Source organism: Schistocerca piceifrons, chromosome 6 (assembly GCF_021461385.2).
Source record: "Schistocerca piceifrons isolate TAMUIC-IGC-003096 chromosome 6, iqSchPice1.1, whole genome shotgun sequence".
In the NCBI taxonomy this organism is placed as follows: domain Eukaryota; kingdom Metazoa; phylum Arthropoda; class Insecta; order Orthoptera; family Acrididae; genus Schistocerca; species Schistocerca piceifrons.
The window spans coordinates 363,953,348-363,972,565 of NC_060143.1; the positions used below are offsets into that span (position 1 = coordinate 363,953,348).

A 19,218-nucleotide genomic window follows, 5' to 3' on the forward strand; every position below is an offset into this window, starting at 1 on the left:
TGCTGAAGACAGTTATCAGAAAACATTTTCAAAACTGCTTCACAAGACTCTGCCCATATCATCTGCAGTGAATTCATAGACATCCCAATCTATACTCGTTAAATTAAAATCACGTCCAACTAATATTGCATGATTTCGGTTTTTCTGCACTGCTTATGTACACTTTCTTTGAATTATCCTAAATCTCTGATGATGCTGTTGAGTGGCCAATAAAAGCATCTGATAACTAACTTGGAAAATCCAGGAAGTAATGTAACAATATTATGAAAAAGATAGTTACTACTCACCATATAGCGGAGGTGTTGAGTTGCAGATACACGCGATGAAAAGACTGTCTGACAGTATGACTCGACACCTCCACTGTATGCTGAGTAGCAACTTCTCTTTTCATAATATTTTTACAATAATTAACTTGAGTTCATCGAGGTGTGTTACTTGCATCCAGATAACTTCAGCCAGACTAAATTTTGACCTCGATAGGTAGTAGAAATTTGGAACTTGTTGTTTTGAATTCAAAGATTGCCACCATTAATGAAGTGAAATTGACACACAAGTAATGTACTGAAATTCTGTGACAATCCATTTGATCACCTCTTAGTTGAGTTAGTGCCATTTTACAGCCAGGTGAGATTTCCGCAATATGGCTGCTAAAGTGTTTTTTTGTGTGTTGTAAGATGAAATTAAATTGAAAAATGCCTCCTTGGAGAGGAAAGAGCACCTATATGAAGTTCAGATTTCAGATAGTCATTGAGCTCTGGATTCAAGATAATTTAATATTTATTATTTATTCGTGTGTGTGTGTCTGTGTGTGTGTGTGTGTGTGTGTGTGTGTGTGTGTGTGTGTGTGGGGGGGGGGGGGGGGGGGGCGCGCGCACGCGCATGTGTACTTTTACTTGTAAAATCAATTTTTATTCAGATAGAATTGCTTGACACTGGTCAGCCACTTTCATGTTAGTCCCTTTCAGCTTTTACCCACCTCTCCCAACGCTGCTACCATTGCTGGAAGCATTGGCGGAAAGCCTCTTTAAGCCAATGCTGTGTTGTATTTAGCAAAAAAATTATGAATTAATTGAGAACAGAGTGCTTTATTGTGGTGAATGCCAAATGCGCACTGCACACAAGTATGGCTGTTTGCATCTCACTGTTCAAAAAGGCAACACATAACCTCTTGGTAGTACTCCTTATTGGCAATAGTGCCTTCTGGGGCATACCCATGATGGACAACACCACTGGAGTAAAAAAAAAAGTCATTCAGCATGACTTCATAACGATGCTGCAGTCCTGTCTCACTTTTTTTTGTCTTACTGGTGATGGATGCTTCCATTGCGATAACTAGAAATTTGTTTCTGAGGCATACACATAAACCCAGGGCTTACCACCAGTGATCACTGTGGGGTTACTGTTCAGATTATCCAGCATGTCCTGTGCAATCTCCAAACGAAGTTGCTTATGCTCAGTTGTTAGCTGTGATCCTCCTGAAGTCAAAATGCTCCATTAAAATGGAATGAATGTATTCACTACTAACTTTAACCCTATCTACAAGTTGTCTGATCATGATTTGTTTATCCTGCATCACCATTGTCCTTACGTGATCAGTGACAACTTCATTTGCGAACGTTGAGGGCCTATCTGCACTAGCTTGATGCTTCGCTGATGAGTGGCCATCTTTGAAGTGATTGTACCACTCCTTAATGTGTGCGGTATCCTTCATTTTATCCCCAAACACTTGTTGCGTATTGCAGATTGTTTCAACTTGAGAATCACTAAGATTTAGATGTTATAAAAAAATGTTGGAAATTTTTTAATGTGCCCTGTGTGTGTGTGTGTGTGTGTGTGTGTGTGTGTGTGTGTGTGTGTGTGTGTGTGTGTTTAACAGAGAAGCAGCACCTGTGCCCTTTGATCTCAAAGACTAGTACTAATCACTTTATTTGGTTCCTTTTCAGGGAGACATGGGCACTGGGCCAATGGATGTCCTGATCTCTTTTGAATACACCTCCACATCAAATGTCTGGTTGTTGTTGTACCACACAGTAAATTTATGCAGTAGCTTAGCTCTGTAATGCATAAGTTATTATAAGTTATGCACAATATTCTGTATTTTATCAAACATAACTTGAACTGCTGTGATTTTATTTATTTTATTGTTTTGGTTTACGGATGTAGTATTGTGATAAACTGAAATGTTAACTACATTTTTATGTGCTGTGGTATTTGCATTATTACTGCAACAATAACACACTGATTTTATTGTAAATCCTTCATATGAAAACTTAAAATGCATTGTTAAGTATCCCATATGATCACAAAAATGTTAGTTTGAACTTTATTAAATATCAGTCTTAAACATCCCATCGTCTGTGATTAGGAACACTTTTTTATGAATAAAATTGTTTTGTCTGTTGGTAATAATTTGCAATACATTTGTTTTGGACTAAATTATGTGAATACATTGTTTTAATATGCTCATAAAATCCTACTTGAAAATATCACAAATTGTGATGTTTCCTTATTTATAGATGTTTCTAATTTGTGTAATGGAAGATAGTAATTACGGCACAACAGTGATGCTTTAGAAAAGTTTTCATAAGGCAAATTAACCATCTGGGAAATGTGTGCTAAACTAACTAGAAGAATGGATAAATAACTCACTATTCAAAGAAAAAACCTGTTCTACCAAAGAGAGAGAGGAAATATAGTACATAAAATAAATAGAAAAAAATTGTGCCAATGGTTAGTGAATGGGCATGACCTTGCCCATAAAAGCCAAAATTGCTACTTGTTATCATTATACAGATCCTTTGTCATGCATGTACTTTTGTTACAAAATCTGTGTATGTAATTCATTCATTTGCTTCTGGATTGGCAGCAATTAAAAGATCGATAATGTAAATCTATCAAGTGGTAAGCTTGTACGGAAAGTTGGGGCATATATGAAAGAATTCAAAGAAGATTCACAGCTTCTGTGAATCATCCTTACCTATTGGTGTACCTCATCTGCAAGAAGTAAGACATTAAGCAGTAACTCTTTAACTGCCTTCAAGAAGGATATTCATTTGATTTCCTACAGTACTTTGTTGTGTACCAATTCAGATTACACCACACAGTGCATTTTGTCTTCAGAACAATTACAGATACTGGAGTGGTTAATGAATCATTATTCATTATTGGACGTACAATTGTCTTTTGCTACTTCAAACCTTGTTCTAATTGTTTGTTCTCTTCAGAAAATATCTAAATTACAGAAAACGGGTGTTTTACTTAATCCTTAAATTGAAGAGATTGTCATGAGCCCACCCACAAAATTGGTGGCTATTTACCACTCAGAAATTTAAATTGTTTCAGTAATTGTTTTGTCATTCAGCTCTTCACAACACTCCTTTGTTTACTTGAAAATGTGTAATGTACAACAGTACTTAAACGCCATGTCTCTGCAATATCCTTTCTTTCAGGATTGCTAGTCCTGCAAGGTTCGCAGGAGAGCTTCTGCAACGTTTTGGAGGGTAGGAGACGAGGTACTGGCGGAAGTAAAGCTGTGAGGACGGGGCATGAGTCGTGCTTGGGTAGCTCAGATGGTAGAGCACTTGCCTGTGAAAGGCAAAGGTCCCGAGTTCGAGTCTCGGTCCGGCACACAGTTTTAATCTGCCAGGAAGTTTCAGTACTTAAATAGTTTGTGAAAATGATTTCAAAGAAGTAAAAGTGTTTGATTCTTGCCAAAAAGAAGCAGATTATTGACGCCATGGGATGCGGAGTGGAATGAATGTGAAAACTTTCAGGATTTTGCCATTTGCATTTTCAGTAAAGCAGAAAGATCATAGTGCTGTGTCATACAGAGGAAGTGGACTCTGCAAGGTGAGTTTCTGCATCTGGTAGAATGCTTTTTGAAATCTCTTGATCAGTGTTGGGGGTGTTGTTCATTGCACACTCCTGGAAATGGAAAAAAGAACACATTGACACCGGTGTGTCAGACCCACCATACTTGCTCCGGACACTGCGAGAGGGCTGTACAAGCAATGATCACACGCACGGCACAGCGGACACACCAGGAACCGCGGTGTTGGCCGTCGAATGGCGCTAGCTGCGCAGCATTTGTGCACCGCCGCCGTCAGTGTCAGCCAGTTTGCCGTGGCATACGGAGCTCCATCGCAGTCTGTAACACTGGTAGCATGCCGCGACAGCGTGGACGTGAACCGTATGTGCAGTTGACGGACTTTGAGCGAGGGCGTATAGTGGGCATGCGGGAGGCCGGGTGGACGTACCGCCGAATTGCTCAACACGTGGGGCGTGAGGTCTCCACAGTACATCGATGTTGTCGCCAGTGGTCGGCGGAAGGTGCACGTGCCCGTCGACCTGGGACCGGACCGCAGCGGCGCACGGATGCACGCTAAGACCGTAGGATCCTACGCAGTGCCGTAGGGGACCGCACCGCCACTTCCCAGCAAATTAGGGACGCTCCTGGGGTATCGGCGAGGACCATTCGCAACCGTCTCCATGAAGCTGGGCTACGGTCCCGCACACCGTTAGGCCGTCTTCCGCTCACGCCCCAACATTGTGCAGCCCGCCTCCAGTGGTGTCGCGACAGGCGTGAATGGAGGGACGAATGGAGACGTGTCGTCTTCAGCGATGAGAGTCGCTTCTGCCTTGGTGCCAATGATGGTCGTATGCGTGTTTGGCGCCGTGCAGGTGAGCGCCACAATCAGGACTGCATACGACCGAGGCACACAGGGCCAACACCCGGCATCATGGTGTGGGGAGCGATCTCCTACACTGGCCGTACACCACTGGTGATCGTCGAGGGGACACTGAATGGTGCACGGTACATCCAAACCGTTATCGAACCCATCGTTCTATCATTCCTAGACCGGCAAGGGAACTTCCTGTTCCAACAGGACAATGCACGTCCGCATGTATCCCGTGCCACCCAACGTGCTCTAGAAGGTGTAAGTCAACTACCCTGGCCAGCAAGATCTCTGGATCTGTCCCCCATTGAGCATGTTTGGGACTGGATGAAGCGTCGTCTCACGCGGTCTGCACGTCCAGCACGAACGCTGGTCCAACTGAGGCACCTGGTGGAAATGGCATGGCAAGCCGTTCCACAGGACTACATCCAGCATCTCTACGATCGTCTCCATGGGAGAATAGCAGCCTGCATTGCTGCGAAAGGTGGATATACACTGTACTAGTGCCGACATTGTGCATGCTCTGTTGCCTGTGTCTATGTGCCTGTGGTTCTGTCGGTGTGATCATGTGATGTATCTGACCCCAGGAATGTGTCAATAAAGTTTCCCCTTCCTGGGACAATGAATTCACGGTGTTCTTATTTCAATTTCCAGGAGTGTAGTTAAAAGAGAAATTCAGAAAGTTTCAAACATTGAGAAGTTAATCCAAGAAACTGTAACACATACTATTGCACAAACAAAATACTCAGCTTTATATGAAACGAGCCATAAGCATTACTCATTACATGCCACATTTTGGTTTTGATGTTGGCTTCATGGTACATTTAAATTCATTAGACACACCTATGAAATACAAAACAATTAACTATATATTATGCTACACTGTATGCACAGTGTCCACGCTGCGCCACAAGATGCAATGAAATGTAGGACAGTGGTTAAGACTTCATATTTGTTTTCGAGTTAAGTGTCCTTTGAGTACCTGGATAATTATCCTGGTGTAAGAGTTCCTTGGTTTCCTGAAAACTTGCTGAGTAATTGCTGTCCATATTATGAGGGTGATTTCAAAAGTTCTCGGAATCACCAAGAGAGGTCAGCACTAGCGCAATGAGTTGTTCACGTGATATTCATTGGACTGTTGCTCGTAAACACATGCCACATCAGTGCTCTTGGAAGAGAGCTGTTGAGGTGATGTGGCTCTGATATTCCTGCGTAGTGATTTGTGAGCTGTGATTAAGTACTTCATAAAGAAAGGTATGAAAGCAAAGGACATTCATGCTGATTTCCAAAATACACTGAGGGCTCTGCCCCTTCATATCCAACTGTTGCCAAGTGGACAAATGAATTTAAATTTGGTCGGGAGAGCTTAGATGATGGTCCATGCAGTGATGGACCAAGAGGTGTCACTGCTCCAGAAATCATTTCAAAAGTGCGCAAAATGGTCATGGAGGATTGCTGATTGAAATTGTGTGAAATTACTCACGCTTGCCAGCTGTCACCTGAAAGGGTGTATCAACAAAGAATTAGAAATGGAAAAATTATCTGCAAGATGGGTGCCGCGACTCTTGATGCTGGATCAAAAACGCATGAGAATGGACGTATAGGAACAATGTTTGGCCCGTTTTAGGAGAAATGAACAAGATTTTTTGTTGCGGTTTGTGACCATGAATGAAACTTTGGTGCATTACTATACCCCAGATACAAAACAACAGTCAAATCAGGGTGTATACGACCCGGGACAACCGGGAGATCCGGGAAAAAGCTGGGAATTTTTTCATCTGGGAGAAAACCAGGTAAGACCCAGGAATGTTTTTAGAATTCCAGGAATTTTTCATTGGAATTTAAGGAGATGGGACCTGGATAAACTGAAAGAACCAGGGGTTGTACAGAGTTTCAGGGAGAGTATAAGGGAACAATTGACAGGAATGGGGGAAAGAAATACAGTAGAAGAAGAATGGGTAGCTTTGAGGAATGAAATAGTGAAGGCAGCAGAGGATCAAGTAAGTAAAAAGATGAGGGCTAGTAGAAATCCTTGAGTAACAGAAGAGATATTGAATTTAATTGATGAAAGGAGAAAATACAAAAATGCAGTAAGTGAAGCAGGCAAAAAGGAATACAAACGTCTAAAAAATGAGATTGACAGGAAGTCAAAACGGCTAAGCAGGGATGGCTAGAGGACAAATGTAAGGATGTAGAGGCTTATCTCACTAGGGGTAAGATAGATACTGCCTACAGGAAAATTGAAGAGACTTTTGGAGAATAGAGATCACCTGCATGAATATCAAGAGCTCAGATGGAAACCCAGTTCTAAGCAAAGAAGGGAAAGCAGAAAGGTGAAAGGAGTATATAGAGGGTCTATACAGGGGTGATGTTCTTGAGGAATTCATATTCTTGAAGGAAAGAAACCTTGTTTCACAAAGCGACTAGCATCCAGCGCACGTTAAGTCTATCGATTATTCATATGACTTTGAAACACATTACTATCGGTTTTTGAACAGATTCTAAGTTGATTTCTGAATGAATCATAAGTTGATTTGTGAATGCGTGCATAGTGTGCATGATGTCTCTGTCAGGGGAATCCTCATCACATGTAGAAACAAACTTTCCTACAGACAAAAGCGGCTACACGAGCTGACCGGAGTAAAGCCGAATGGCTGAATACCAACCGCTGTCTGATTGGTTGATTGGGTTTGCGAAAGATGAGCATTGTTATAATTACTAGCGAAATCCATAGATTCAGACTTCAGGAGTAGAAATAAACGAAAAACAGGTAAGAAAGATTACACGTTACTTCTCGGTGTATCAAAGAAAATGAAATTTTGACGGTAAATTTTTGGCCAGATCGCGCTATACTAGTAAGGACCAGTTGTACTGTCCCCAGCTAGCAGCCGCTTAAGTTCTGTTCTGGAAGAAGTGCGGAAAATGCGTTGTACGAACATGTAACAACGTCTAACCAGAGAATAATCGCGGGATAACTAAACCGGTGATTCTGGCAGAGTTAGTGAAGTTAACCTGTGAATAAGCTTTGACATTGACAGGAATAGTTACAGAATTAGTGATAACAAGACTGTTTGTTAGAACAAGGAAGGAGAAGAAACGAGGACATCATACAAATTATGGAACAATATGGTGATTCCAAGTTTGTATAAAAATTTCGTACTACTACTTTTCGATTTCATGCTTTAAAAACTGGAGCGTATGAATGAAGTGTGAAACTATTCCCTAACGTAAAGCTTTTTGCTTGTAGTAGGCCTAATAGGCATTTGATATTGATACTGTGAATTATATTCTGTCGTTACTAAAAAGACCGTTTGTGCCAAAACAGTCTCATTTATTTAGTGTGTGTTACAATTGTTGCAGTATTAGAAAGGCCTAGTTTGTTTTATCTAGCAGACAGTGGCAAAATAGACATAATCAGATCGGGAAACCACACCAGTCTTGGGCCCTATTTGTATTAACAGCTTTTTCAGTATTAGTGACATTTTGATTTTTCATGTAGCAAAACGTTTGACGAACGTTGATGAGGTAATAGATTCTTTCGCAGAAAGGAAAGCACGCCATGTAAAGCTATAGCAAGATTAGAGAGAAAAAATTCTAGGAGCTAAGGATTGAACAAATGTGTATTGTCTTGCTTGTCTCATGTCTTTAGTGGGTCTACGTATCCTATATTTAATTTTGTCACACAAAGCAGCAAGTTGTTAGCTGATAAGGAATAAAGAGTGCAAATTTCCTGAAGTGTTATTTATTTATTTATTTATTTATTTTTTAATAAAAAAAGAGGAACAGAATGTGAAACCGGCTGACTGATGGCAGGAGAGGCACCCACGTATGTTTCATGCATCAGATTCTTCAGAAAGCTGTGCGTTACAAAATGAAAATATTTTTGAATTCTCTCTCTCTCTCTTTTTTTTTTTTTCCCCCCCCCCCCCCTACCTCAGACGCTCGAGGGAGTGGCGGGGTATTGCCCTGGTTCAGAAATATCGTAGACCCGGGACTGATGTGCAGAGCAGTCTGACATTTTGAGTTATAGTGGGGAAGTGGGTAGCCTTCACGTGACCTGTGTTTACATCTTCATTTACTGCTCTCATGTCAAATGAAAACAAAATAGATTTCTTTGGCCGAGAGCTATCAAGTGAATTAAAATACATTCACATAATTATGGAAGGCTAAAATGTGTTATTAGTTGCGGATTTTATTTTATTTCCACCTTCCTGACAGTCAAGCATTAATTGCCTTGCAGAACAATGAAGTTATTTTTGCTGGTTTGATAAAGAAATTTTCTTTTATTAAACTTTTCCGCTGAGGCAGACAATATATTTGAAACAAAGTGTTTAATTCCACACACTGTTCGCTGATAACATAGTGTTGGTACTCCAAGAAAATTTACATCCCGGAAACCATGTTGATAAGCTTAATGTCAGGTCGTGGCCTACTTCACTGGGAATCTGGACATACGAATGTGCACTTTAAATGTGCACATTTTAGTATGGGTCACGAAATTCCGATGCTCTTGGAGTATCCTCTGATGTCTTGTTTCTTTTATGACATGATGTAAGATCTTTTAATATTTTACATGTACGAACATATGGGCTCCCACGGCAGCGTAGCTGCACAAGCGCGGTGACGCCTGTAATCTGGCGCTCTCTGGCAACTGTAGAAACGAACCTATTTCTAACAGGTCGCGAGAAAATATTCCAAATGGTGGTTTGAAAAACGTTACCATCAAAGTAAATTTCCTTTTACGCAAGTTGAACTATGTGCGAGAATGTATGATGCATTTCTTAAATCACAGAGCGTTTGACTCTCATTTTAAAATCAACTCTTTTGATGACTAGCCATTTAGATGAATTTCAAGCCCAGAAGATCAGACATTTATGTCGTTATTAAAAATTTTACTGGCACATTTGTGTGATATATCGTAGTTTGTAATACACGCATAAAAGACCAATATTATATGTGAAGCGTTTCGTTTCGTGTAGCAACACTATGTATATTAATTTAAACCATTAACTTTTTCTGTTTGTGTGTTCATGCTACTTAACAGTGATATTGCTATTGGCTGACTACATCACGTGTCCTAAGCTCTGAATACCTGCTGTCATCGGCTGGCGAGATCACGTGACATATGCTATGACTGCCTTACAAAAGCTCATCCCAATCTCGATTTCAATGCTTCGGATACTAACATGTGGTGTTTGGTAGAATTCGAATTTATACTTTCGTAATACGAAAATATGCAGCGTACATGTTGCTGCACATCAAAGATCTTTCCGAAACGTGTTTTTTCCCCGTGTTTAGTTTTCTAAAGCGCCGGGAAATTCTACGCCCATGTATTAAACCATAACCTTTCAAAGGACTGTAAGTTATACAGTTCCTAGAGAAAATGTACTGTCAGTTAACAGGGAAAAAGTATGTTTTCACCCGGGAGAAAGTGTGTTTTTAACTGAGAAATCTGGGAATTTTTTTTCCCTTGTCCACGTATACATCCTGTCAAAGCAGTGGAAACATGCTGATTCTCCGCCACCAAAGAAAGAAAAGACAATTCCTTTGGGGGGAAAGGTCATGGCATCAGTGTTCTGGGATGTGAAGGGGATTCTGTATGTAGATTATCTCCCTAATGGGCAAACAAAAAAATATGCTAATATCCTGGACATATTGTAACAAAAGAAACATGAAGAAAGGCCAGGTTTAGCGAGGAAGAAAGTTATCTTCCATCAAGACAATGCGCACTCATACACGTGCCATCGCCGTGGCAAAATTACACGAACTAAGGTGTGAATTGTTGCCAAACCCACCTTATTCACCTGATCTGGCTCCGTCAAACTTCCATCTCTTCCTAAAACTGAAAGTTTATCTTGGTGGACGAAGATTCACTTCAAACGAAGACTTGATAGCTGAAGTTGACAACTATTTTGAAGGCCTGGAGGAAACTCATTTTAGAGATGGAATCAAGGCACTGGAACATTGTTGGACCAATTGCATTAATCTACAAGGAGACTAGAAAAATAAAAAAAAGTTTCAGTGATGTAAGTACTTTTTCTCTATTCCGTTTCGAGAACTTTTCAAACCACCCTCATATGAAGACAGTCTGACCGATCTCATGTTCTTTGCTCACACAAAAATGAAAAATATTAGTTGTACTTGGCATCCTGTTCAGTACAATCTACTCTCTGTCAAACTCTGGTAGCTGTATTGGCTGCAACTGTGTGGAGCATCTGGACTTCTGTTCAGGGTGAGCAGGTAGCTTGGAGATTCCGCAGGGAATAGGTGTGTCTAAGCCTGGCTTGCTCCTCAGTTAGTGAAACATTTTGTATATTTCTAATTGATATAATAGATGTGATTTTTGTATCAAGTTGCTGTGTATTATTTAAGTGGAAATGAGGGGACGGCAGTGAGTCCTCTCATTGCTCCCTCACTACTTCACCAAGTGTACAGATGCCAGAACCAGACACCTGCAAGTGAACAGTTGAACATAGGTTTTTTGGTCCTTCAGGCTGGATAAAGTAAACATGTGGAACAGTTGTGTGTGTGCATGTGCTTGTTTGCTGTGGTATAAGTGAATCTGTAAAAAAATGATGGAACTAAGCATGTTCTTGGTTTCATTTTTAAGTGCTGCCAACTGTTCTGAGGCCTTTGTTGGAATAACACCTGTGTCCAGAGCTACTGGTTTGCTGATTGTTTATATGTCATGTTGAACTCTAAATATCAGGAATACAGATGTGGACACACACTGCAACCATCTGTGATGTCACCTGTTCTTGCCTAAATTTCGCTACTAAAGATTAAAATGCTGTGCCATGCTTGCTGTGCCATTCTGTATTGCCCTGTAACACCAGTTGCAATCCAGTAAATGCAGCTGTTGGCTTCCAGTTACCTTCTGCTACTTCCAAAATGGGTTCTTGTGAGAGGACACTGTTACACAGAGAGGTTTTGTAATGTCTGCTGTCGTGTATGTGGATAGTTTTGTAGAGGCTGCAGGCATTCCTGGCATTGAAATGCTGGAAGTAGAATTAAGTAGATGGATACACATTCAGAAAGGCTGGAAACTGAAGATGAATCTGTGGATCACAGTAAGGATGAGATTAAACCTGAGGATCCCTGGGATTTCACCGAATCTACTGTAAATGGTTTAATGAATAGGAATGCCTATCTTTGAGAACCAATAGAAATATTAGAGATGTCAGTTCTTTGAAGCTACTATCACCAACTGTTGAAGGAGACTATCTTACGAGGTCATCCTACAGCAATAGAGGTTTTAGTGTAATTGTGTACAATAATTAAATTGATGACGGCCATAAATTCCACTATCTCAATTCTACTTTGCCATGTGAAGCAAAGGACCTTTTGGTATAAATGTGTGTGTGTGTGTGTGTGTGTGTGTGTGTGTGTGTGGGTTTTTTTTCCACAACAGAAAACCTGTAGATTGACTGGAGGCTTATCATGCAGTGAGATGATAATCCCAAAATAATTGCAGCCAGACATAGAAAGATACAATGTTGGCCATGGCACAGCAAGGTATTATAGACAGCAAATTTACCATGTATGTAGCCATGTGAAGGCATTAAACTTTCTTAAATCTGATGTTCCACTTCATGAAGTGATTCTTTTACAAGCCGTTTTGGCTATTTGTGAACCCACAGATTGTCGTAAATGGAAGGTAAAAATGCTAAACCCTTGAGTTGATCAGATACAGGGACAGCACCTCAGATACCTGGGATGAGAAGCCAGTAATGTAAATCAAATGAGACACACGAGGAGGGCTCATATGGCAATGTCTGATGCTCAGGAGACATGGAAATTTTGTTATGAACCTCATGCTATCACCGCATTCAAGAGTTTTCAAGCACTAGGCATCGACAGACGACAATTATTCGTATCTGTCCTGGTTACTTTTCTAGCAAAAGGAAGGCTCCTACTTGTAAGACATGCAATGCATAGCGCAGCATGATACTTAAAAAAAGTTAACGCAACACAAATTTTAATCAGACTGATGATTTTAGAAGCTGCTCCTTGTTCATCAGGCTACTGAAACAAGACTGGATAACAGCTGTAATACCTTGGCAACAGCTATTTTCAACATTAAAGAAAGCAAAGATAAAGTGTCTGCAGAATGTCACTAGACAGTGCGAGCCAGGTGTTTGTTATATATAAGTGCATGGCTACGAATCTGAAGCTGAAACTTAGTGAACGATTATTTCCTGTGATCAGCAGAAACAATTGGTTTTCCATTTCTTTCATAATGATTGTCACATTAAAACCATTTGCTCTGTTGTGGACAGTGTCAGCAGGGAGTTGTCATCTAGATACATGACACAGGTCAGTGAAAAATCCAAGTGGTCTGGCACAAGCTAGCCCAGATTTCTACATGTCTGCCTAAATAGGCATGAGTCAGGGAGCAGATGTTTTCTTTGCTATCTTAGGCAAGGAAGTACTGGAGAAATTAAAACACCCAACACTAATTGATACAAAATTTGGTTGGATTTTTTGTCAGGTAGGATTCATCCAATTACATACAAGGTTGTGTGCAAGCTACATAAATTGTGTGGCACATACAGTCAGCAACGTAGAGTTGCTGACGGAAATTGGAGATTTGTAGGCCAGTATGGTGATCATGACAAGCTTCTTGATGACTAGATTGTCTTAAGTTTAAAGAGGGAGCCCCTTTGTGCCCATCCTGATCCAACATGTGCAGAGGTGCAACTTGTACAACTGAATCAGTTACTCTGGAAGAGGTGGTCCACTGATGACTTGGATCAGCTGCAGCAAATGGACATCGGAAGGAGCATGGCAGCCCCACAATTCAGCTGTCTCGTGATGGTCAAGGAAGATAACTTAATCTTGCTAAATGCAGAAGCTTGGTTTCATTGGGCAGCAGCTTTCTTGTCCTGATAGTGCAGTGTGTTGTGTAGTTGCTGTGAAAACTGCATCTGAGCAGATTAAGAGGCCTATAGTTAAGTTGTGTCCCCACCCTAAGCAAACAGTGATGTGCTCCCTCCCATTTGTGTCATGGTTCACAATGAAAGCCCATTGCCTAGTTGTTGTTTACAGCGAAATTTTGGCTTCAGACCTTGGCTTAGGAAGCTGTAAATGTTTTTCTGTAGGCTGTCTGGTGTCACTGTGAATTTTGTGCCTTTCACTTTCTGTATATTCGTTTTACAGTGGAAGTATGTTGAGTTATGTCACTATTGCCACTCCTTGTGACATCTAGCACTATATTTTACGACTGAAAAAGTCAAACTATGTATGGTTAAATGATGATGGCGTCCTCTTGGGTAAAATATTCTGGAGGTAAAATAGTCCCCCCATTCGGATCTCCGGGAGGGGACTACTCAAGAGGACGTCATTATCAGGAGAAAGAAAACTGGTGTTCTACGGATCGGAGCGTGGAATGTCAGATCGCTTAGTCTGGCAGGTAGGTTAGAAGATTTAAAAATGGAAATGGGTAGGTTAAAGTTAGATATAGTGGGAATTGGTGAAGTTCGGTGGCAGGAGGAACAAGACTTTTGGTCAGGTGAATACAGGGTTAAAAATACAAAATCAAATAGGAGTAACGCAGGAGTAGGTTTAATAATGAATAAAAAAATAGGAGTGCGGGTAAGCTACTACAAACAGCATAGTGAACGCATTATTGTGGCCAAGATAGACACGAAGCCCACGCCTACTACAGTAGAACAAGTTTATATGCCAACTAGCTCTGCAGATGATGAAGAAATTGTTGAAATGTATGATGAGATCAAAGAAATTATTCAGGTGGTGAAGGGAGACGAAAATTTAATAGTCGTGGGTGACTGGAATTTGAGAGTAGGAAAAGGGAGAGAAGGAAACATAGTAGGTGAATATGGATTGGGGGTAAGAAATGAAAGAGGAAGCCGTCTGGTAGAATTTTGCACAGAGCATAACTTAATCATAGCTAACACTTGGTTCAAGAATCATAAAAGAAGGTTGTATACATGGAAGAACCCTGGAGATACTAAAAGGTATCAGATAGATTATATAATGGTAAGACAGAGATTTAGGAACCAGGTTTTAAATTGTAAGACATTTCCAGGGGCAGATGTGGACTCTGACCACAATCTATTGGTTATGAACTATAGATTAAAACTTAAGAAACTGCAAAAAGGTGGGAATTTAAGGAGATGGGACCTGGATAAACTGACTAAACCAGAGGTTGTACAGAGTTTCAGGGAGAGCATGAGGGAACAATTGACAGGAATGGGGGAAAGAAATACAGTAGAAGACGAATGGGTAGCTCTGAGGGATGAAGTAGTGAAGGCAGCAGAGGATTGAGTAGGTAAAAAGACGAGGGCTAGTAGAAATCCTTGGGTAACAGAAGAAATATTGAATTTAATTGATGAAAGGAGAAAATATAAAAATGCAGTAAATAAAACAGGCAAAAAGGAATACAAACGTCTCAAAAATGAGATCGACAGGAAGTGCAAAACGGCTAAGCAGGGATAGCTAGAGGACAAAGGATGTAGAGGCTTATCTCACTAGGGGTAAGATAGATACAGCCTACAGGAAAATTAAAGGGACCTTTGGAGAAAAGAGAGCCACTTGTATGAATATCAAGGGCTCAGTTGTAAGCAAAGAGGGGAAAGCAGAAAGATGGAAGGAGTATATAGAGGGTCTATACAAGGGCGATGTACTTAAGGACAATATTATGGAAATGGAAGAGGATGTAGATGAAGATGAAATGGGAAATACGATATTGCGTGAAGAGTTTGACAGGGCACTGAAAGACCTGAGTCGAAACAAGGCCCTGGGAGTAGACAACATTCCATTAGAACTACTGATAGCCTTGGGAGAGCCAGTACTGACAAAACTCTACCATCTGGTGAGCAAGATGTATGTGACAGGCGAAATATCCTCAGACTTCAAGAATATAATAATTCCAAACCCAAAGAAAGCAGGTGTTGACACATGTGAAAATTACCGAACTATCAGTTTAATAAGTCACAGCTGCAAAATACTAACGCGAATTCTTTACAGACGAATGGAAACACTGGTAGAAGCCGACCTCGGGGAAGATCAGTTTGGATTCCGTAGAAATGTTGGAACACGTGAGGCAATACGGACCTTACGATTTATCTTAAAAGAAAGATTAAGGAAAGGCAACCCTACGTTTCTAGCATTTGTAGACTCAGAGAAAGCTTTTGACAGTGTTGACTGGAATACTCTCTTTCAAATTCTGAAGGTGGCGGGGGTAAAATACAGGGAGCGAAAGGCTATTTACAATTTGTACAGAAACCAGATAGCAGTTAAAAGAGTCGAGGGGCATGAAAGGGAAGCTGTGGTTGGGAAGGGAGTGAGACAGGGTTGTAGCCTCTCCCCGATGTTATTCAATCTGTATATTGAGCAAGCAGTAAAGGAAACAAAAGAAAAATTCGGTGTAGGTATTAAAATCCATGGAGAAGAAATAAAAACTTTAAGGTTCGCCGATGACGTTGTAATTCTATCAGAGACAGCAAAGGACTTGGAGGAGCAGTTGAACGGAATGGACAGTGTCATGAAAGTAGGGTATATGATGAACATCAACAAAAGAAAAACGAGGATAATGGAATGTAGTCGAATTAATTCGGGTGATGCAGAGGGAATTAGATTAGGAAATGAGACACTTAAAGTAGTAAAGGAGTTTTGGTATTTGGGGAGCAAAATAACTGATGATGGTCGAAGTAGAGAAGATATAAAATGTAGACTGGCAATTGCAAGGAAAGCGTTTCTGAAAAAGAGGAATTTGTTAACATCGAGCATAGATTTAAGCGTCAGGAAGTCATTTCTGAAAGTATTTGTATGGAGTGTAGCCATGTATGGAAGTGAAACATGGACGATAAATAGTTTGGACAAGAAGACAATAGAAGCTTTCGAAATGTGGTGCTACAGAAGACTGCTGAAGATTATATGGGTAGATCATATAACTAATGAGGAGGTATTGAATAGGATTGGGGAGAAGAGAAGTTTGTGGCACAACTTGACTAGAAGAAGGGATCGGTGGATAGGACATATTGTGTGGCATCAAGGGATCACCAATTTAGTATTGGAAGGCAGCGTGGAGGGTAAAAATCGTACAGGGAGACCAAGAGATGAATACACTAAACAGATTCAGAAGGATGTAGGTTGCAGTAGGTACTGGGAGATGAAGCAGCTTGCACAGGATAGAGTAGCATGGAGAGCTGTATCAAACCAGTCTCAGTACTGAAGAATACAACAACAACAATGCAGCACTGTCTGCTCCCTGTTGGGAACTCCCGTAAGTGTTTTGCGTGCACACACCTGGAGCATCTGGCCCTTTTGTTCAGGATGAGCTGGTAGCTTGGAAACGTCAGCAAGTGAATGTGTGTCAGCCTGGCAAGCTCCACAGTTAAGAAAATTCTTTGTATATTATCATGTCATATAACAAATGTGGTTTTGTAGATAGTCATGGTGCATTGCTTAAGTGAAAACAGGGGAGAGCAGTGAATGCTCTGTCACTACACTCTCGTAACTTAGTTTACCAGTGCGGTACCAGAGACCTGCAAGTGAACAGTTATGCGTAGAATAATTTTTAGTAGTATCAACTGTTTAGCTCACGAATTTCATCTACTAAGTGAAGTACTCAACTTCTGAAAGTTAAAAATGGATCATGATGAAACTTGCTGACAGATTAAAACTGTGTGCCGGACCGAGACTCGAACTCGGGACCTCTGCCTTTCGCGGGCAAGTGCTCTACCGACTGAGCTACCCTTGCACGACTCACGACCCGTCCTCACAGCTTTACTTCTGCCAGCACCTCATCTCCTACCTTCCAAACTTGACAGAAGCTCTTCTGCGAACCTTGCAGAACTAGCACTCCTGGAAGAAAGGATATTGCGGAGACATGGCTTAGCCACAGCCTGGGGGATGTTTCCAGAATAAGATTTTCAATCTGCAGTGAAGTGTGTGCTGTTATGAAACTTGCTGACAGATTAAAACTGTGTGCCGGACGGAGACTCGAACACGGGACCTTTGCCTTTCGCGGGCAGATGCTCTACCGACTGAACTACCCAAGCACGACTCACGCCCCGTCCTCACAGCTTCACTTCTGCCAGTACCTCGTCTTCTACCTTCCAAACTTGACAGAATCTCTTCTATGAACCTTGCAGAACTAGCCCTCCTTTCTTCCAGTTCAGCGCCTTCTCGATGTCCTTTCGCAGTGCTGCACTGTTCGGAGTGCAGTCGATGCTTTAGGACTGCATATCCCCCGTCCCCAAAAGCCGCACCGTTGTCGCGTAGGGCGCCACCTTACAACAAAGATGGGGAGGGGGCAGGCAGGAAACTGTGTAGTGCAAGGAGACCGACGCCAAGCGCTTGGCCGCACCTCGACATCCATCCTGCGCTCCGAGGGAAACGTCGTTCGGAAAACCCCCGGAACGTCTCCTACTGTCTTCCTCAGTCCGACGAAAATCGGAGAGGGCGACGATGACGACGGCGACGAAGCCGAGTCCAAGGCGAGCGCCGGGAAGTTGCTGCTCTGGGGGCGAAGCCGATGGGGTGCAGCTCCACGGGTTCCGCAGGCACTGCCAACAGGCACCCGGGGCGGCAGCGCCGGCCCCGAGATCCTAGTAGGATGCGAACCTGCGGACAGAAAATCTGCAGAAGAATCTCGCAATCCACAAGCACGAATCAGGTTCTGATGGCGGCGCACCAACCCACCAGGACCTTGAATTAAATACAAACAAGCGCCCAAATTTCTAGGAATCGTTCCTCTCTCCCAGCGCCTGGGGCAACCAAAAACACTGGAAAAAAAAAAAGAATCATTAGGCGCAACGCGATGCGGAGCGCCGTGTGCTGCGGTTGGTGCAGGAACTGCAGCAGCGTGTGGTGGCGACGGCCATGTGGATGCTCTGCCGGCGACGGAGTTGTCGGGATGTTGTTTTTGTGATCTTCAGTCCAGAGACTGGTTTGATGCAGCTCTCCATGCTACTCTATCCTGTGCAAACGTCTACATCTCCCAGTACATACTACAACCTACAGCCTTCTAAATCTGTTTAGTGTATTCATCTTTTGGTCTCCCTCTATGATTTTTACCCTCCACGCTGCCCTCCAATACTAAATTGGTGATCCCTTGATGCCTCAGAATATGCCCTACCAACCGATCCCTTCTTCTAGTCAAGTTGTGCCACAAATTTCTCCTCTCTCTAATTCTATTCAATACCTCCTCATTAGTTATGTGATCTACCCATCTAATCTTCAGCATTCTTCTGTTGCACCACATTTCGAAAGCTTCTATTCTCTTCTTGTCTAAACTATTAATCGTCCACGTTTCACTTCCATACATGGCTACACTCCATACAAATACTTTCAGAAACGACCTCCTGGCACTTACATCTATGCTCGATGTTAACAAATTTCTCTTCTTCAAAAACGCTTTCCTTGCCATTGCCAGTCTACATTTTATATCCTCTCAACTTCGACCTTCATCAGTTATTTTGCTCCCCAAATACCAAAACTCCTTTACTACTTTTAAGTGTCTCATTTCCTATATCCTCCTTTCAATACACTGCCCATTCCGTTTAACTGCTCTTCC

At 41.7% G+C, this 19,218-nt stretch overlaps 1 protein-coding gene across 2 annotated transcripts in view; it reads left to right on the plus strand.

Annotated features, from left to right (window-relative positions):
* LOC124803019 (E3 ubiquitin-protein ligase rnf8-like) overlaps positions 1-2,364 on the plus strand; it is a 121,493-nt gene extending 119,129 nt beyond the window's left edge. Inside the window, exon 12 of one of the 2 annotated variants that reach the window (XM_047264125.1) lies at positions 1,944-2,364. In XM_047264125.1, the coding sequence (XP_047120081.1) occupies positions 1,944-1,987 (44 nt within the window). In that variant the 3' untranslated portion in view covers positions 1,988-2,364. The remainder of the gene's footprint in view (positions 1-1,943) is intronic. The other variant, XM_047264126.1, reaches the window with a different exon arrangement.
* Positions 2,365-19,218: the final 16,854 nt, after the last annotated feature.